We start from the raw sequence: 22,227 nt of genomic DNA on the forward strand, positions 1-22,227 counted from the left end.
TATGGATAAGAGCAAGAATATTTGTATTTGTCAAACAGCAGTCAAGCATTGATCATCCTGTCACCAGAATAAACCTGTTGATATTTATTTGAAAGGAGCATCAAGATCACTGTGCACTTTCACCTRCCTGTGAAGTTCATCCTCATTTAATCTGTAGCCTAATAAACTGTATGGTTTCCCGAGTTATAGTGGGAGGACCACACACCACCATATCATCGCATGACTCCAAAAGTACTTTGATATGATGGTTGTTATATCAATATTTGGTCATAYAGGTGTTTCCACCACCATTTCTCGTATAGTTAATTTTACTGATACAAAAAGTTCCTAATATGTCGATTTAACAAATGATCTGTCGGCATTTATAAAATTGTACTGAAACTTCCTGTTTCCATCACAGCTTTCATGATTTATACAGTATGATTTTCCTCACATTCAAGCTGTGGATGGAAACATGTTTACTGTCGAATAAAAATGAAGTAGTTGTTAAAGGTTTCCTTTACCCATTTAGGTAAATTGCTCAATAATAAATTGGCTACAGCCTGTATACCCTTCCACCTATCTGTTTCATGTCTCAGGTTCCCGCAAAAGCCAGCATGGATAGACATGTTTCTAGCATAAAGCATCGCGGACCAAATAAAGGGATACCTAATCAGTTGTACAACTGAATGCCTTCAACTGAAATGTGTCTTCCACATTTATCCCAACCCCTCTGTATCAGAGAAGTGCAAGGGGCTGCCTTAATTAACATCCACAGCACCTGGGGAACAGTGGGTTGTTAACTGCCTTGCTCAGGGCAGAATGACAGAGTTTTACCTAGTGAGCTCAGGGATTCGATCCAGCAACCTTTCGGTTACTGGCTCAACACTCTAACCACTAGGCTACCTGCCACCCTAAATAACTGTTATTGATCACTTTGTATAATCGGATCCGTTTTATTTCCTTCAAAATCTTAAGCTAACAAGGCATAGGCTTTTTGCCATTTTCTTTAATAAAAGGTAGGCCTATGACATACCCTCTCTTACCCCATCAATTTGAGTCTTGTTTTTAACTTACAGCCCTTCACTGACATGGAGGTCAGGTATTTAAAGAGTGCATGGTGGGTGGCGGAATTGACCTACACATCTATGGATATAGCAGGCTATAGCCTAATTTAATCTGTCAAACAGGCAGATTGATTGTGGCACAGCTGCTGCTGCTTCATGTTTCAGAACCAAAATGTAAGTTACTCGAATCTGGCTTATTGTGAGGTCAATAACGCTGATAAATACATCATGGGCAAGAAACCTATTGATTTTAATCAAATAAATTATAGTAGTAACAAGCTATCAAAGTTGACCTTCGGTCCTCCTCATCTTCAAGCTCTCCTTCTCAAACTGAACATTAGGCAATAGGCTAGTCCGCACGCAAGAGAGTGAATTTTTTGTACTAGCCCTTAATCAAAAATGTTTTTCAGAAGAAGCCTTTGACTCTCCTCCTGAACTGCCACCATAGGCCTACACAGCAGCCAATGGTTAGGCAGCACACCACATCGTTTTTGATCAGCAAGAGCAGAGCAGGGTTTAGAGTTGGAATATTAATTGACTTGTATCATTTACACCATCCCAGCAGCTATAATAGAAATATAATTTTGCTTTGTGCTTTTCCCGAGCATGCACTTCGTAGCCTATTGCATATAGGCAATGAATCACTTGATTGAGAACACACGAAATAGCCTATAGGCGCACTTGATATTGCAGAACCAGCTGAGAATCAGAGATGAGGGGCAACATCGAGCACACATCAATTTATAGCCTAATTAGTAACTGATTCTAAGACACTGAGAATAAATGACAAATTACACGACCCTCCCCTGAACTAGATTGAAAAAAATACTAAATCCTCCCCTTGATTGAAATTGAAAAAGCATGACCCGCCACCATTTTTCTCCAGGTAACCATMCTGTAAATTTCAATTCATCCCTTAGAATTAAATGTGGAGTGGAGCTTTATAGTTAGGGTAGGATACTTGTTGACATCATGTGACCTGCGTACCTTCAAAATTATTCGGCAATCCTAATTTATTCGAAAACACCGTTTACATCATAATTTGTCGCAATGAAAAAAGTTTGTCAAAAGACAATCAACCCCTCGAACGAATACAAATGTTGTCGATCTATAGAACATTCCTCCTATACCTATCTTCCGTTTTCATTACACATTTTCAAACGATTTTTTTTTGTTGCGACGTTGCTTTTGTCGGATAAACCTGGATCAATGGAAAATAAACCTGTTTATTGGGACAAATGAGAGGAAGGAATAGTACATGGTAAAGAAACTACATTTGGGAGGAGTCCCACATCTTCGAGTTGTGTCTGACACCTGAAACTTTACTTGTGTTCTAGACTCCGCAAACCGCCACTCAATGGGGAAAACAGAGGGGCTCGAGGAAACGGTCGAGGAAGAAGTCACTGCGCAACAATGAGTCTGGACAAAATCTCAAAGTGAAAGATAAATAAGGGAAAGTAGGTTTTACAATCCACAACGTGGTAGTTTACATTTTTTTCGAAACGCAGTGGCCATTGGAAACGTTGCTGTGCAGCGCAATGGCTGCCCAGTGCGACTCTCTGAGCGGATACTTGCAACAGTCGGACCAGGGCTCAAATAGCGAGTGTAGTATTGACTCCCCGGTCCCCGGCTCCGAGGATGACTTGAGCGGACCCCATGCCTTACCAGACCCGGAGTGGACGGAGGAGAGATTTCGAGTGGACCGCAAGAAACTGGAAATCATGTTATTAGGTAAAGAAACAAATACAGAAATATTTTTGCCATGTTTTGCAAAATGTTAAAACATTCCTTTGTTTGAGAATGGGAACGATGCCAACATTATGCTTCCAAAAACTGTTTTACCCTTCATATGGTATTTGCAGTTTTTTCCTTCACATTCAGTTGCTTATTTTCGTGTCCAGTAATTTGTAGGCCTATGTTTTACTTTGTAGCGTATCCTGCCGTTAGACTGTCCAGCATATTTTTTTTGTCATCGTTTGAAACATTTCTTTGTACTTTCTTTTGACCACAGAAAGCAACTTGACATTTGTGTTTTCTACTGGGATGGTATTGAGATATAATCAATGTCATATCATAGTTTCCCCCCCCCCCCCCCCCCGATGGGCATATAGTCTAATATAGAACGTTGCCTCAATCAATATTACATGCATTAAAACAAACTTTATAGACACGGTACAATAGTTTGTAGTTTATTTAATTCTGACTGAAGTTTAGTATTGTTACGTGTGGTCACGGTCACCACTATAGCCGCGGGAAGTAGGGGTGCTGAGGGTGCTGCAACACCCCCTGTTAAAAATGATATATTTATTTATTTATTTTTCTTCACAAAAGTAGTGCACTGGGCCTTTACTAGTATTAGCAGACTGATATAGAAGTCTGTAGCAGGAGCAACAAAAAAAATCTGCATATCCACAGTATCTTGCAGGATTCAAAAGGTGGAATTGTAAGAGTTGTTGCCCTGTCCCTGTCCCTTTCTCTGCGATTGAATACCATTAGAATGACAGACAGAATAAAAATAATTCCTCAAACATTTACTTCAAAAGGTGTAAAGTTATGGGCAAAGACACAACATCCACATTAAATTAAATATTTTTCTTGATCAAACAAACACTTTTTGTGCAGTATTAATTTACCATCCTTACAAACCACTTAATGCAAATGTACACTACTGTATGGTCATGTAGGTTTGTACCCATAGACTTTCCATCACCATGAAGAATAACAATGCACAATACAATATTTGAGTACATTGAGACATCAAGTGGTTTGTGACGATGATGTGGCTCATTTGGTAGATCATGGCCCTTGAAATGCTAGGATTGTGGGTTTGATTACCATCGGGGACCAGTACGAAAAAGTATGAAAATGTATGCACTCTACTGTAAGTTTCTCTGGATAAGAGCATCTACAAGTACTATCAGATTAACTGTTTTGTACAGATAATTATCAGACCCAAGTTACAAATGCTGGGGCCTCCCGAGTGGCGCAGTATTCTAAGTCACTGCATCGCAGTGCTAGCTGTGCCACTAGAGATTCTGGGTTCGAGTCCAGGCTCTGTTGCAGCCGGCTGTGACCGGGAGACTCATTGGGCGGCGTACAATTGGCCCAGCTTCGTACTTGTGAGTGCACAACATTTTAGAGAAATAAGCTTTTTGTGTGTATGGAACATTTCTGGGAACTTTTTCAGCTTCAGCTCATGAAACATGGGACCAACACTTTACATGTTGCATTATATATTTTTGTTCAGAATACATTTAGTTTCYATTTTTTTCAAAAAAGTAGTGCACTTGGCCTTTACTAGTCCTGTATTAGCGGACCGATATAGACGTCTTCAGTAATGTTTCTACAGCTCTACCCCACCCCCCCAGAAAAACGATCGCAGCAACCCCGCAACCAAACTACTTCCCACGGCTATGGTCAGCACACATGCATCAATAATGTTTGTGCTGTGGTCAGCAGTTGAGGAGCATGCACACGACTCAACCAATAGGAGTCGCTATGAGCAAGTGTGTGTTATGGTGATGACTCAAGTTTTACCTTCCTCAATAGCTGGCGAAAACACTTCTCTCAGTAAGACCCCTTAATGAGATCAAACTAGCCTAGAAATATTTCCTGGTCATTGGTAGCATCACCATTTTAAAAGCCTACGTTTTTTTTAATGCTTATTAAACCTCATTAAAAGTGTCTATGAAGACCATTTGAGTTAATAGATCATATAGTCTATATTTGCTGTACTGTACTAACCTAGAATCATAGATCTGGCTGAGATACAAAGCGGACCTGCATCCAATGTTATAGTTTTCCAGGTGGTGGTCGTTTTCTTCACTCTCCTATCTAATCATCAATCTCTGTCACTGTCATGTCAGTGAACAGTTAAATGACTGTCAGGTTTGTGTGTGGTCAGTCTCTAATGAGACGTCCCTAGGAGTGTGTAAAGGATGAGATCATCATCCGTTATTGCAACACACAATCTTGTAGAGGAAGATTCCAGCGTTATGTAACTGAAGAAGATTCTTTATCAATCCCACATGAAGATAGTGAGTCGCCATCAGCTGGAGAAACAGCCAAAGGAGACCATACGGGGAACATTAACAAGATATGAGATAATCAACCCAATGAAAACAACCCATGAAAGCTCAAATAATATCATACAAAACAAGGGGGTTCATATTCAGCTTGACACAAGACAACCCATGTCTTAGTGTGTCATGACTGTTCTTTCTTATCCTGTTGGATATGAAGATATCTAGTCAGTGGGATTCTGTTTGCTCTACTATCCCTTGATTATTTTCTTCATTACGGTACTCTTTTGATTATAATGAGTTAATCTCCGATTTAATGTTTCATGCTCTAAGCCTCTCCTCGGTGTATGAGTGTGCCCATTATAATCCAGGTCTGTTTGGGTGGACGTTATAATAAAAATCATTGTTTAATTGGAGCACAGTTATCAAACCTGCTCTTAAATTATGTTTTGAAGTTTAAATAAAAACAGTTTTAGGWTAATTAGGCGAGCCTGAGGATTTTGAGGATGCACTCTTTGTTAATTGAATTTAATGGCCTTGTTTTCTTTTTTTGGTTAAAAGAAAATATGTAGTTTGTCTTTTGTATACAGGAATTATGGCAGCTGGTTTTAAAGTAACCCCCATTTCTCTGTCTCTCACACTCACTCACTCACTCACACACACTCACAGCTAGCTCAACTCCACCTGTTTGTGGCCCCGTTGCTGCTACGCTGCTCTGCATTCCTTAAACTCCATGTCATCCCTGCCAATTCCAGGAAAACAACTTAACAAGAGGCCGTCCCTAAACCCAAGTCTGCCGGACATACTGTATGCAACGTTGTGCGTGTGTGTGCGTGCACAATCTCTTTTAACATGTTGTTTTCTAGTGCCTTCTATGACCATGGCAGGAATTCTCCATGTTAACATTCAGCCCATGGCATGAAGTGAATATTACTCTTTGTTTCCATCTCTGGTCAGTCATTGGCCTTTTCTCAATTGGGAGAAGTCAATCCTCCTCAACTCATCCCTTCTTCTTTTCCTCCTTGACCCGGAAACCYATAAGTGGTCGCCATATGTATGAGCGTGTCAATTAGTTAATAGGTAAACGGAGGAGTTTGCTCCTCTCCTCGAGTGCCGCCTCTGGTGGAATAATTTTGAAATCCGCCACACCCCCTTTGAAACAGCTGTTGTACTCTCAGGAGAAAAGCATGCATACATTAACATTACTTGTTGTTTTATCAATAACATGTCTAGCACAACTAGTTACATTTCTTTTTTTTACCATGTTACACGTGTATTTGAGGATTCCACCTCTAACCATAATTTGCCGTAGTGGAAAAGGATAGTTTTCATTTTATACAAGTGTATTTGTTTCCTCCTTGATTACCTTTCACCTTTTTCAAAAAGGAGGGGAGGAAAGGATGCAAGGAATTAAGGCAATCCAATTGAGAATCTCTAAGTGGTTCAGGGTGAGTGGTCACACAATCTCAACCGTGAAACAGCAATAGTCTTTATCTAGGAGTTCCAGGATGTACTCTATCCCATGGGGCGTGTCAAAATTTTTTAAGACATTCTTTCTTTAACATTAGTAAGATTATCCTTGTGTTTTTTTAAATATATGCACAATTAACCAGTGCATTCGGAAGTATTCAGACCCCGTGACTTTTTCCACATTTTGTTATGCCTCTGCCTTATTCTAAAATTGATTAAATCGTTTCCCCCCCCTCAACACACAATACCCCATAATGACAAAGCAAAAACCTTTTTTTAAATAGAAAACTGAAATGTATTACATTTACATAAGTAATCAGACCCTTTTACTCAGTACTTTGTTGAAGCACCTTTGGCAGCGATTACAGCCTCGAGTCTTCTTGGGTATGATGCTACAAGCTGGGCACATCTGTATTTGGGGAGTTTCTCCCATTCCTCTCGGAAGATTCTCTCAAGCTCTGTCAGGTTGGATGGGGAGCGTTGCTGCACAGCTATTGTCAGGTCTTTCCAGAGAAGTTAGATTGGGTTCAAGTCCGGGCTCTGGCTGGGCCACTCAAGGACATTTAGAGACTTGTCCCGAAGCCACTCCTGCGTTGTCTTGGCTGTGTGCTTAGGGTCATTGTCATGTTGGAAATTGAACCTTCACCACAGTCTGAGGTCTTGAGCGCTCTGGAGCAGGTTTTCGTCAAGGATATCTCTGTACTTTGCTCCGTTCATCTTTCCCTCAATCCTGATTAGTCTCCCAGTCCCTGCTGCTGAAAAACATCCCCACAGCATGATGCTGTCACACCCATGCTTCACCGTAGGGATGGTGCCAGGTTTCCTCCAGATGTGAGGCTTGGCATTCAGGCCAAAGAGTTCAATCTTGGTTTCATCAGATCTTGTTTCCCATGGTCAGAGTCATTTAGGTGCCTTTTGGCAAACTCCAAGCGGGCTGTCATGTGCCTTTTTAATGAGGAGTGGCTTCCGCTGGTCACTCTACCATAGAGGCCTGATTGGTGGAGTGCTGCAGAGATGGTTGTCCTTCTGGAAGGTTCCCCCATCTCCACAGAGGAACTGGAGTTCTGTCAGAGTGACCATAGGGTTCTTGGTCACCTCCCTGAGGAGGCCACCTCCCTGAGGTGACCAAGCCTTCCTCAGATCTGTACCTCGACAATCCTGTCTTGGAGCTCTATGGATAATTCCTTCGACCTCATTGCTCCAATCAAGTTGTAGAAACATTTCAAGGAGAATCAATGCAAACCTGAACTCAATTTCGAGTCTCATAGCAAAGGGTCTGAATATTTTTTTGTTTTGTTGTAATTTTGCAAACATTCAAAAACCTGTTTTCACTTTGTTATTATGGGGTATTGTGATTAGATTGAGGGGGGAGGAAACAATTGAATCAATTTTAGAATAAGGCTGTAATGTAACAAAATGTGGAAAGGGGAAGGMTTCTGAATACTTTTTAAATGCACTGTATATGTACCTCCAAGCCTGTTTAGGATGCTCTGATTGGTCCTTACATGTTATCTTCAGCGTTGTAACATCTGGCTCTGTTTTCATTAGAGGAGAGGGCTTTGTTGATGTGGGACTCTGTCCTGAAGTGGACACAGCCCAGAGTTTGACCCATAATGAAATCATTGTGTGGGAACTTCCAGTATATGTTTACTCCAGGTTTTATTGTCTGTGACCGTATCTCTGGACTCCCTTGCTTTGAAACTTGTGTAACCTGCACTATGCAAAAGGACAAGGATCTGTATAAAGCCTTGCTAATGTTTTAAAGGTGCTCAACAACATTTCCTCCCATCTCAACCTCCAGTCTTGAGAAGTTTTGGAAGTCTTCATTTAGAGTAGTAAAAAAAAAACACCTGTTAGGAATGTGTGTGGGTTTTTATTTTGTGAAGTAATGAGACATCTTATCTGAATAGCTATACATAGGTCTCTCTTGGCTTGCATTGCAGTGTGACTTCTTTCCAATCCTCACTATAAAATCCATTAAGCCAGTATCTGTTGTTCCAGATAGTCATGAGGTGTTGAAATGCATATATTCTCCAACACGTTCACACACATGGATCTACTGTATGTCAAGACTGTTTTTACTATGAGAGGCATTATATCACTTCTAACTGGATTGATACGTGTATACTGTAAGTGGGGCTGAGGATCTATACGTTTTTATAGTGTCCTCTGTTTTGTCTGTTTCCCCTGCTCTCTGTATCAGAGTTTTTGAGCTGAAGGGAGTGTGTAAGATTTTAAGTTGGAGGAGAGTAGGGGTTGTTGTCGGAGAGAAACAGTTACCCAGAAACATCATGATGACTACACTGTACATCACCACATTAGAAGGAAATACCCACTAACACTGTTTAGGCCTATGTGGCATATTTTCCCTACCAGTTTGGAACAGATCCTTTATCCGAAGAATTATGGGAAATAATGAGCTGAATAGAAATTAAGGTCCCCCGACCGTGGAGAACCTCCGTTACAGATTATTACAATTTGTTTTGGTGCCCTACTTCTAAATAAAATTACATGGTCATATTGAAATGCCTCAAATTGCCTGTCAAGGCATTACCCATTTTAAATCCGTTAATGATTGTAAGGTGTCAAACTGTCTGCAGCCCTCAAGTTAGGATGACCAGACATCCCTGATTTCCGGGGTAAGTCCCCGATTTTGGTGGCCTGTCCCGAGTTAGTTGTCCCCGGAAATGTCACTGATTAGCCCTCAGAATGAAAAAAGCAACTCGAAGTTAAATTGAGGCTGCTTTTTAAATAATCTAACCCTGTGTCCAATCAGATTTGCATGTAAAACTCGTTTGCTCAGACCTTATGAGACCTTCTGAGAACGTTTGATCAGTGATGGGCTACAATTGAACCACATGAACAACATGCCCAGCATTGGCTARAAAACATGGGTGATTCTATAATTACTAGAAAGGATAAGATAACGAAAACTGTGGATGGGTTAGTACATATCTGTGCTATAATTAATAAAAGCGAAAATGGATAGCTTTATTGTTCCAAACAACTTTTTTTGCATTTCATTTCCAAAATCTGGTCACCTTACCTCAAGTACTTTGGTGCAGGAAGAACTTGAATGTGGTGTGGAGTAAAAAATAAATAAATGTTTTTATGGTTCTCTGGTCACAAACTACCAATCTACTCTAAATAAAAATATAAAAGCTACATGTAAAGTGGTGGTCCCATGTTTCATGAGCTGAAATAAAAGATAATGTTCCGTATGCACAAAAAGCTTCTTTCTCTCAAATTTTGTGCACAAATTTGTTTACATCCCTGTTAGTGAGCATTTTTGCCAAGATAATCCATCCACCTGACAGGTGTGGCATATGAAGAAGCTGATTAAACAGCATGGTCATTACACAGGTGCACATTGTGCTGGGGACAATAAAAGGCCACTCAAATGTGCAGTTTTGTCACACAACACAATGCCACAGATGTCACGAGAGAGTTCACCGGAGCTGTTGCCAGAGAATTTCATATTAATTTCTCTACCATAAGCTGTCCCTCCAACATTGTTTTAGAGAATTTGGCAGTACTTCCAACCGGCCTCACAACCGCAGACCACATTTAAGGCATTGTGTTGGCGAGCGGTTTGCTGACGTCAACCTTGTGAAAAGAGTACCCCCATGCCGGTGGGGTTATGGTATGGGCAGGCATAACCTACGGACAATGAACACAACTGCATTTTATTGATGGCAATTTGAATGCACAGAGATACCGTGATGAGATCCTGAGGCCCATTGTCGTGCCATTCATCCGCCGCCATCACCTCATGTTTCAGCATGATGTGGCGCAAGGATCTGTACACAATTCCTGCAAGCTGAAAATGTTCCAGTTCTTCCATGTCCTGCAAACTCACCAGATATGTCACAGATTGAGCATGTTTGGGATGCTCTGGAACGAGTGTATCGTGTTCCATTTCCTGCCAATATCCAGCAACGTCGCACAGCCATTGAAGAGGAGTGGGACAACATTCCACAGGCCACAATCAACAGCCTGATCAACTCAATGCGAAAGAGATGTCGTACTGCATGAGGCAAATGGTGGCCACACCAGATACTGACTGGTTTTCTGATCCACACCCCTACCTTTTTTTTAAGGTATCTTTGACCAACAGATGCATATCTGTCTTCCTGGTCATGTGAAATCCCTAGATTATGGCCTAATTGACTGATTTCCTTATGAACTGTAACTTTTTGTTCACTCTTGGGTGTCCACTGAGCGCCCACAAAATTTGCCCAAGAAGAGGCAAACAAAAGAAAAACACAAGTTAAAGACAGGAAGCAAAACGAAACCAGGGGATTTGGATAAAGGATTGTTTGTTTAGAAATCAAAATAGGGAGWGCCAAATAAAGGTGTTGTCCTTCCACATCTCTCAAGACAATTGGAGCACTGGGCCAGCCACTCTTAAACAGCACCTAGGCCAGCACAGGTGAAATACCCTCCCACCAATGAGATGYCAACCAGCACAGGTGTAACACACTGACCAACGAGGTGACACCAGTCGGTGCGCCCCACGGGCCAATGAGCTATACGTGCTAAAGTTCAACCTCAAAACATAAATGGGAAAAAACAAAGCCTGTGACAATAACTAACCGTACAGTGACACCAAGTAGTCCATGCCCTGCAACATTACCCACTCTCGCCCAATAGGAATGGAACAGAGTACGTTGATGCTGAGCTCATATGTAAAACATTCTGTATGGAAAAAGGCAGACTCACAAACTGGGTCAAAATACCGAAAAAGGGTATGTCTCCTCCCTGTTGCACATGTCCACATTCTGTCTTGAAACAGTGTGGAGTGTGCGTGTGTATACAGGCCACCATTCTTGTCTTCCTCCTTGGTGCTGAGTAAGAGCTTTTGACAGGAAGTGAGTGTGGTGTGGGGAATGTGCTCCGGGCTCTCTCTCTACTGCAGGAGAACACAGGCCTGTTGTTTTAACCTCCAGAACCACATACTGTCAGACATTGAAAGGGTCCAAAGTCATATACTATTGAACTAATGGGCTATTTTAAGTGGTGTTTACTGTGGACATTACTGTAATGGATCATGAGGGAGCTCAAAGAAAGTTGTGTAAACCTAAATATACCATAGTAGAATAAAATAATTGGAGCTTTAACAGCATGCTGTGCAGTGCTTCTCAACATTGTGGGGAGCATACATTATGCCAAAATGGTATGTGATTAAAAATGATTTAATTGATTTTCTAATCATACTGTTATTTTATCTGGATCTGTGCCTTTTGTATACTGTAGTTCCCCTCTCTTCCAACCTTTTCTGAAAAATGGTGATACAATTATATTCAACTTTTCTTATGCAGTGAATTCCTTTCTCCAAAGCATAATGAAGCTTTCAAGATCCTCTAATATAATTTAGCTTTGGTCTTGTGGAAAAAACCTGTTTCTTTACTCATGAAAATTAAACATGGAATTGTATTTCAATGGTCTGACTTGACTCGAGCTCTCTGACCCATTTCTTTGCTTCTGAAACTGAAAATGAGGTGAAATGAATYCCTGTTTTTATTTTTACTTCACTCAAAGCCCTTTTTCTTCTGCACCTTCAAAGTGCAGATTTACATTTTGTCTGGTTTACGGCTGCTATAAAATGCAAAACAAGAAGTTTGGGGTGAGACACACTCCTCCAGCCCCTCTGATGGAGCCAGATCTCACACGACATACCAGGTACTAGGGGAATGCTCAGGTTGTGAAATGTTTCTGGAAAGTTTGCAACAACTCGCTCACAATTCACACATGGGGGTGAAATGGGAAAATGCGCAGGATGTGATAACGCATTCCTGCACCTGATTATCTTGCCTTTTATTTAGCAATTAAACCAACAAAACCAACAGACTGACTCAATGGTTGTAGATATGTTATGGGCATTTCCATGGTAATGGAATTACGCTGAAACTCAGATTTTCACTTTAAAATGTATACCAAACAAAAACCATTGATTTTCAAAGTTTAACAAACCATACAACTCTATGGACAAGGAGTACTTTTAACAATTTCCACAGAAGATTTTACAAAAACACATTTACAGGAATAACTGTGCAGATAAAACTTTGATAACAGAATAAAACTGAGGGAGATTTTACTGTAATTCTGTTCGAAAAACATATCTGCAAATTTTTTCCAGTAATTATTTTTCTTACTTTAAATTGTTCAAAGTTGTCATTGTGCATAGAGTTGTATAGTTTGTTAAACTTTTTCAAATCATTGGTTTTTGTTTGGCATACKTTTTTTTTTAAAGTGAAAWGTCAGAGTAATTCCGTCACTGTGGAATTGCCCTTATTTGACTTGTATTTATCGTTGGAAAAAGGAAAAATGTTATCTGTGTGTTTTATTTTTAACTGTTTATGTGGGATGTCTTAAACTGTCTAGTGTTTACGGATGTTGAGTTGTGAGTTGTGTAAGCTCTGTATCATATTATTTTCTCAACCTGAAGACCTTGGTAACTGAGTCCAGTACTGGCACTATGTCAACTCCACTGCAACATTACACATCTGGGAGTTTGTTTATGTATTTATTATTTCACAGTTGCTTGGCAACTGCACATACTTTTTTCCCCTGTGAAAGGAGCCATTTGGAGATGACAGCAGTCTGCGTTCTGGACAGGAACACAATAAGGGCTTGGGTCTTCCTGGGGCATTCGGAAAGAATTCAGATCCCTTTACTTTTTCCAAATGTTGTTACGTTACAACCTTATTTCTAAAATGGATTAAATAAAAAATGTTCCTTCATCAATCTACACACAATACCCCATAATGACAAAGAGAAAACAGATTTTTAGAAATGTTTGCTAAATTCTTTCAAATAAAAATCAGATACCTTATTTACATAACTATTCAGACCCTTATGTTATGAGACTCAAAATTGAGCTCATCCTTGAGATGTCTCTACAACTTGATTGTAGTCCACCTGTGGTAAATTTAAATTGATTGGACATGATTTGGAGAGCAAAAACCAAGCCATGAGGTCGAAGGAATTGTCCATAGAGCTCTGAGACAGGATTGTGTCGAGGCACAGATCTGGGGAAGGGTATGAAAAAATGTCTGCAGCATTGAAGGTCCCCAAGAACACAATGGCCTCCATAATTCTTAAATGGAAGAACGTCCTTGAGTGGCCCAGCCAGAGGCCGGACTTGAACCCGATGAAACATTTCTGGAAAGACCTGAAAATAGCTGTGTAGAACCTGACAGAGCTTGAGAGGATCTGCAGAGAAGAATGGTCAAAATACAGGTGTGCCCAGCTTGTAGCGTCATACCCAAGAAGACTCGAGGCTGTAATCGCTGCCAAAAGTGCTTCAACAAAGTACTGAGTAAAGGGTATGAATAATTATGTACATGTGATTTTTTTTAAATGTTATTTTATTTGTATTAAATTTGAGAGAAAAAAATCCAAAACCCTTTTTTTTCATTATGGGGTATTGTTTGTAGATTGATGAGGGGGAAAAAACGATTTAATCAATTTTAGAATAAGGCTGTAACGTAACAAAATGTGGAAAAAGTCAAGGGGTCTGAATACTTTCTGAGTGCACTGTACATATATTTAAAGGGTTGGCTACACTTCCAGGATTACAGGAGGTTTCTTGGGCGATTCGATGTTGTAACTTGTCACACTGATCTTAAAAGTGCATCTTGCAGCGTTGTGCCGCTGCTAAATAAATATAGGGGAAACACTGCTACTACTTCCCATGGTTCTTCTGTCCTTACTTATGTTAATAGTGTGGGAGTTGAGAGCTACCTTGGAACTGAAGTTTAGTGAATGGATGCAAACCTGTGTGATTGTTTGTCTAAGGACCACAGAAGAAGAGACTAAATAATACTCTATCTGTTTTCATTTTGCTTTCCCACTCAAGTGCTGCCAGCAACCTGTCTGTTATAACGTGATACTGTATACTGGATGAAAATATCAGGTCTTTGATCCTGCTCATTTAGAGTAGATTTATTTGAACAAACTTGTCAGTGACACATCCTTCTGTTTATCGTCCGGCCTAAACATTCCAGTGGTCCTTTATTATAGCTTTACATGTAGATACATCTTAACCCACTGTCATATCATTTCTCAGAGATGGATGGGGATGGCAAGATTGAAACGGCGTAGTATTGCATGCAGCACGTTAATGACTGGTGAATTATTTTTGTCTTAAGCAATAACTGAAGTGTGTGCAGTGTGGGGGAGTGAGCAGTTAGGCATGTATGCAGGTGTGTTTTAAAAATACTCCCCTATATGCGCACTTTGTCGGGTCCATGTTGAATCAGCTGATAGGTACTGAAGTTCATAGTGTTCAGCTTGAGAGCCTCTGGTTGGTGGAGAATCATGGTGAGAAAACAACATCCTGCTCTTTCTATATTCCACTCCATTCTATCTGTGAGTGGTAGTAGTTCGTTCAGACTTGGCCTAAGGACATACAGACAGCTCACAAGTACATACAAGAGAGTTTGGACAGAAATTTTGGAAAACTGAAATTTCAGAGGTTCAGAACTAGAATTTGTTTGCTCCAGCATTTGGCAGATCCAACTCAGTCTTAATATACTGACATTGATTTCCTTGTATCTGTGATATATTAGCTGTTGGTAATTAAGCCACCATAAGCATTCATTTACCTTGTATTAACGGTCCTTCTCTTTTTAAACCGGTGATTACTGGTCATTTAGTATTTTTTTAACTATTTGTGTCAGAGCAAAGAGAGTTTTATGTGTTTCGCTTTAGTTCTAATGTCCATAAACACACTAAGTAGGCTACCAAAGCCTTACTCTTCTAGTCTATACCCCAATGTCATCTGTGCTTAAGTCACTCTGTTACTGCTGCCCGATCAGGATTTGTCTCACTAGGCCTAGTGATTTAGAGTTTTAGCTGGTGCCTTTGGGTTTTCCTTAATTTTCATGCCCCAAAAAATCTCCAAACATAATAATTCCACTGCTAAAGCCTTATGTGACAGTATGACACTTATTTTTCATCCCTGTCCACTTTGACATGTCAAGCCTATGCCTATTCTTACTTAGTTTTTTGTTTTCCATGGTTTTTATCCCAGAAGGTGATGCAACATAATATAGTTTAACACATGCCCTCCTTGTGAACCCTCAGCAATTTTGTGKTTTTTATTTATTGATAAGATCTCAGCTCATAATCTACGTGAATGGGGACTACTGGTAAACTTCCTAGCAAAAAATTGTGACAGGTGAAATGAAGAACGGGATCTTTATCTCCTAACGTATTGCACAAGTTGACAGCAGATATTTACCTAAACTGTACATTTCAATATTTGTACCTAATTTTTTWGTCGAAAGTTTACATACACCTAAGCCAAATACATTTAAACTCAGTTTTTCACAATTCCTGAAATTTAATCCTAGTAAAAATTCCCTGTTTTAGGTCAGTTAGGATCACCACTTTATTTTAAGAATGTGAAATGTCAGAATAATAGAGTGATTTATTTCAGCTTTCATTTCTTTCATCACATTCCCAGTGGGTCAGAAGCTTACATACACTCAATTAGTATTTGGTAGCATTGCCTTTAAATTGTTTAACTTGGGTCAAATGTTTCAGGTAGCCTTCCACAAGCTTCCCACAATAAGTGGGTGAATTTTGGCCCATTCCTCCGACAGAGCGGGTGTAACGGAGTCAGGTTTGTAGGCCTCCTTGCTCGCACACGCTTTTTCAGTTCTGCCACAAATTTTCTATGGATTGAGGTGAGGGCTTTGTGATGGCCACTCCAATACCTTGACTTTGTTGTCCTTAAGCCATTTTTCCACACCTTTGGAAGTATGCATGGGGTCATTGTCCATTTGGAAGACCCATTTGCGACCAAGTTTTAACTTCCTGACTGATGTCTTGATGTTGCTTCAATATATCCACAATTTTCCCGCCTCATGATGCAATCTATTTTATGAGTGCACCAGTCCCTCCTGCAGCAAAGCACCCCACACATGATGCTGTCACCCCCGTGCTTCACGGTTCGGATGGTGTTCTTTGGCTTGCAAGCATGCCATTTTTCCTCCAAAAGAACTATGGTCATTATGGCCAAACAGTTCACCATAGTCCCTCTGCCCAAGAACACAAGGCAACCTGCTTAAATGACTACAGACCCGTAGCACTCACGTCCGTACCATGAAGTGCTTTGAAAGGTTGGTAATGGCTCAAATCAACACCATTATCAGAGAAGCCCTAGACCCACTCAATTTGCATACCGCCCAAACAGATCACAGATGATGCAATCTCTATTGCACTCCACACTGCCCTTTCCCACCTGGATAAAATGAACACTTAGTGAGAATGCTATTCATTGACTACAACTCAGCGTTCAACACCATAGTACCCCCTGAAAACATCACTAAGCTAAGGATCCTGGACTAAACACCTTCCCTCTGCAACTGGATCCTGGACTTGTTGACGGGCCCCCCAGGTGGTGAGGGTAGGTAGCAACACATCTGCCACGCTGATCCTCAACACTGGAGCTTCACAGGGGTGCGTGCTCAGGCCCCTCCTGTACTCCCTGTTCACTCATGACTGCACGACCAGACACGACTCAACTCCATCATTACGTTTGCAGATGACACAACAGTGGTAGGCCTAATCACCGACAACGACGAGACAGCCTACAGGGAGGAGGTCGAGAGACTGGCCAAGTGGTGCCAGAATAACAACCTATCCCTCAATGTAACCAAGACTAAGGAGATGATTGTGGACTACAGGAAAAGGAGGACGAGCACGCCCCATTCTCATCGACGGGCTGTAGTGGAGCAGGTTTGAGAGCTTCAAGTTCCTTGGTGTCCCCACTCAACAACAAACTAGAATGGTCCAAACACACCAAGACAGGCGTGAAGAGGGCACGACAAAGCCTATTCCCCCCCCCCCCCAGGAAACTAAAAAGATTTGGCATGGGTCCTGAGATCCTCGAAAGGTCTACAGTTGCAACACTGAGATCATTCTGACTGGTTGCATCAGCTGGGTACGGCAGAGTCTCGGTCTCTGACCGCAAGGCACTACAGAGGGTAGTGCGTACGGCCCAGTACATCACTGGGGCTAAGCTGCCTGCCATCCAGGACCTCTACACCAGGCGATGTCAGAGGAAGGCCCTAAAAATTGTCAAAGACCCCAGCCACCCCAGTCATAGACTGTTCTCTCTTTTACCGCATGGCAAGCGGTACCGGAGTGGCAAGTCTTGGACAAAAAGGCTTCTCAACAGTTTTTACCCCCAAGTCATAAGACTCCTGAACAGGTAATTAAATGGCTACTCGGAGATGAGTAGCACACTATTTGCATTGTGTTCCCCCCCCCAACCCCTCTTTTTACGCTGCTGCTACTCTCTGTTTATCATATATGCATAGTCACTTTAACTATACATTCATGTACACACTACCTCAATTGGGCTGACCAACCAGTGCTCCCGCACATTGGCTAACCGGGCTATCTGCATTGTGTCCCGCCACCCACCACTCGCCAACCCCTCTTTTACGCTACTGCTACTCTGTTCATCATATATGCATAGTCACTTTAACCATATCTACATGTACATACTACCTCAATCAGCCTGACTAACTGGTGTCTGTATGTAGCCTCGCTACTGTATATAGCCTGTCTTTTTACTGTTGTTTTATGTCTTGACTTACCTATTGTTCACCTAACACCTTTTTTGCACTATTGGTTAGAGCCTGTAAGTAAGCATTTCACTGTAAGGTCTACACCTGTTGTATTCGGCACACATGACAAATACATTTTGATTTGATGTTTCATCAGACCAGAGGACATTTCTACAAAAAGTATGATCTTTGTCCCCATGTACAGTTGCAAACCGTAGTCTGGCTTTTTTATGGCGGTTTGGAGCAGTGGCTTCTTCCTTGCTGAGCAGCCTTTCAGGTTACGTCAATATAGGACTCCGTTTTACTGTGGATATAGATACTTTTGTACCTGTTTCCTCCAGCATCTTCACAAGGTCCTTCGCTGTTTTCCTGGGATTGATTTGCACTTTTCGCACCAAAGTACGTTAATCTCTAGAAGACAGAACGCATCTCCTTCCTGAGCGCTATGATGGCTGTGTTGTCCCATGGTGTTTATACTTGCGTACTATTGTATGTACAGATGAACGTGGTACCTTCAGGTGTTTGGAAATTGCTCCCAAGGATGAACCAGACTTGTGGAGGTCCACAATTTTCTTCTGAGGTCTTGGCTGATTTAGGCCTTGAAATACATCCACAGGTACACCTCCAATTGACTCAAATTATGTCAATTAGCCTATCAGAAGCTTCTAAAGCCATGACATAATTTTCTGGAATTTTCCAAGCTGTTTAAAGGCACAGTCAACTTAGAATGTGTAAACTTCTGACCCACTGGAATTGTGATACAGTGAAATAATCTGTCTAATCAATTGTTGGAAACATGACTTGTCATACACACAGCTGATGTCCTAACCAACCTGCCAAAACTATAGTTTGTAAACAAGAAATGTGTGGAGTGGTTGAAAACGAGTTTTAATGACTCCAATCTAAGTGTATGTAAACGTCCAACTTCAACTGTATTAAAGAAAATAGTTTCAACAGTGTTGACGGTATTGAAAAACCATCCCTTGGCTATTTCCAAACACCCCGCTATACGGTATACTACCCAAGCCTAGTTTGTATGTGGAATGATGCCATAATTATACAGCTCAAACACTGTTACATTCCTCTTACCCCTCAACCCTCCAAAACAAGTGAGAATATCACTCTCTGTACTCATAATGGGTACCAGACTTAATTAATCTGTCCAGGCTCATGATGCATCCTCCATACTGCTCCCTGGAGCTATTTTATAGTGACAGAAATGATGCTTTGGTTTAGCTGGAATGTAGAATATCCACATGTTAAACTAATGGGTGTGTGGGTATGATTAATTTTGATAGCGTTTTTTTCAATGGTGACATAGGCGATTACTAATCATAAATTTACTTAATATTTCACATACACCCCAGACATTTCAATGTTGAATGGTGAAACCCATAGATTCCTCTAAGAAGCTGGAAGCATGAGTCCATGGCTTGTCCTCGTTTAACCTAATCTTCATTTAACCCAGTCACACATTGTTTTGATACACATTGCACTCTGATACACTTGCCTGCTTGCTGCAGTTGCACGCCATGCATCTGCTGTCAGGATGTTTTTCACTCCTCGCATAGCCTTATGTCCTGTACTACACTACTGTCTCCAGTCATACCACCAGCTCCTCTGGCTGGAAATGCTGTGTTGCGTTCCCTATACAGTACATGTGTTATTAATCCTTGACACTCGTGGGAATTGGCCTATATGGATAGGGCTACATTGAAATGTTTCTTACGGAATAAATATGGAATGCATATGCATAGTAGCAAGCAAAAGGGAACAGTTTGGAGATTATGGGGAAATGATTCGAGCAAAGTTGAGTACACAATAATTCACCTGACACAAGACTGAATCCAAACATTACACTGTTGATTTTATGTGCATTTGACATTTACTGATAAAGCTCTGACGAAGGCCGTGTGGCCGATACGTAAGCTTATTAAATATCGGTGATACTATCAAGAGCAGTGTGCGGTTTCCTRTTCCTTCACATTTACTGATAACGAAATCAGAAAATACTCTGGATACATTCAGTAACATGAGAATATTCCTGAAAAATGTGGGGTAGGTGCAACATAACACAAAAAATGGCAAGGGGTTTGAGTGTGATGACTAACTGGTGTCTTCAAGTGGCCGCACACCTCTCCAAAGTGTGCCCGTTCCTAAGTAATTTCAATGTATTTTTATGACTCAGAAGAGACTTCAACTATAAGGTGCTATTTTTAGCTCTCCTAGCTGTGTCGTTGAGGAACTAAGCAAGCACACTTAGTTTTGTTTGGAACACAATCCTGCATCCCCGCCATCACACAATTACTGTTGTTTACGCAATCCAAAAAATGCAATCCATCATTTGAAAGCTTGTCCTATTGCCATGTCTAGCTAAGATATAAAATATGATCTTACAGTTTTTGGATTTCACAGGGAAATTCAGAGAGAACCAATCGTAATTTTGGTGCGCATAGAAAGGAGTCCGYTGCGTGTTCTGCAGCAAATTTTCTTCACAATAGACAAACAGTCTCATTCTGTTCGGAACAACCCAGGGCATGATGCCATGTCAACTTGTCATTGTAGATCAAACATGTGATCATAAATGTTGACGCTATATGACATGAGTTTTATGATATGGAAATGTGAAGCACACATTTGGACTTGTTTGGCTTGCTTGTATGACAAAGCGATATTCATTATAGTCTTCAACATCTACAGTTGAAGTCGGAAGTTTACATACACTTAGGTTTGAGACATTAAAACTCGTTTTTCAAACACTCCATATATTTCTTGTTAACAAACTATAGTTTTGGCAAGTCGGTTAGGACATCTACTTTGTGCATGACGCAGGTAATTTTTCCAACAATTGTTTACAAACAGATTATTTCACTTATCATTCACTGTATCACAATTCCAGTAGGTCAGAAGTTTACATAAACTAAGTTGACTGTGCCTTTTTAAACAGCTTGGAAAATTCCAGAAAATGATGTCATGGATTTAGAAGCTTCTGATAGGCTAATTGACATCATTTGAGTCAATTGGAGGTGTACCTGTGGATGTATTTCAAGGCCTACCTTGACATCATGGGAAAATCAAAAGAAATCAGCTAAGACATTGGGAAAAAATTGTGGACCTCCACAAGTCTGGTTCGTCCTTGGGAGCAATTTCCAAACGCCTGAAGGTACCACGCATACTATTGTTTGTACAGATTAACAAGTGTAAACACCATGGGACCACGCAGCCGTCATACCGCTCAGGAAGGAGACGCGTTCTGTCTCCTATAGATGAACGTACTTTGGTGCGAGAAGTGCAAATCAATCCTAGAACAACAGCAAAGGACCTTGTGAAGATTCTGGAGGAAACGGGTACAAAAGTATCTATATCCACAGTAAAACTAGTCCTATATCGACATAACCTGAAAGGCCGCTCCGCAAGGAAGAAGCCACTGCTCCAAGCCGCCATAAAAAAAGCCAGACTACGGTTTGCAACTGCACATGGGGACAATGATCGAACTTTTTGGAGAAATGTCTTCTGGTCTGATGAAAGAAAATAGAACTGTTTGGCCATAATGACCATCGTTATGTTTGGAGGAAAAAGGGGGAAGCTTGCAAGCCGAAGAACACCATCCCAACCACGAAGCACGGGGGTGGCAGCATCATGTTGTGGGGGTGCTTTGCTGCAGGAGGGACTGGTGCACTTCACAAAATAGATGGCATCATGACAGAGGAACATTTTGTGGATATATTGAAGCAACATCTCAAGACATCAGTCAGGAAGGTAAAGCTTGGTCGCAAATGGGTCTTCCAAATGGACAATGACCCCAAGCATATTTCCAAAGTTGTAGCAAAATGGCTTAAGGACAACAATGTCAAGGTATTGGAGTGGCCATCACAAAGCCCAGACCTCAATCCCATAGAAAATGTGTGGGCAGAACTGAAAAAGCGTGTGTGAGCAAGGACGCCTACAACCCTAACTCAGTTACACCAGCTCTGTCGGGAGGAATGGGCCAAGATTCACCCAACTTATTGTGGGAGGCTACCGGAAAAGTTTGACCCAAGTCAAACAATTTAAAGGCAATGCTACCAAATACTAATTGAGTGCATGTGAACTTTTGACCCACTG

General features: G+C 41.0%; 1 protein-coding gene across 7 annotated transcripts in view; it reads left to right on the top strand.

Annotated features, from left to right (window-relative positions):
• The first annotated feature begins 2,036 nt into the window (after positions 1-2,036).
• Positions 2,037-22,227, top strand: part of LOC111977842 (protein bicaudal C homolog 1-B) — a 75,336-nt gene continuing 55,145 nt past the window's right edge. For 2 of the 7 annotated variants that reach the window (XM_024007567.2, XM_024007569.2), the window contains exon 1: positions 2,037-2,777. In XM_024007567.2, the coding sequence (XP_023863335.1) occupies positions 2,585-2,777 (193 nt within the window). In that variant the 5' untranslated portion in view covers positions 2,037-2,584. The remainder of the gene's footprint in view (positions 2,778-22,227) is intronic. The other 5 variants (XM_024007564.2, XM_024007565.2, XM_024007562.2 and 2 more) reach the window with 3 other exon arrangements.

Source organism: Salvelinus sp. IW2-2015, linkage group LG18, assembly GCF_002910315.2.
Source record: "Salvelinus sp. IW2-2015 linkage group LG18, ASM291031v2, whole genome shotgun sequence".
NCBI classification, from domain to species: Eukaryota; Metazoa; Chordata; class Actinopteri; order Salmoniformes; family Salmonidae; genus Salvelinus; species Salvelinus sp. IW2-2015.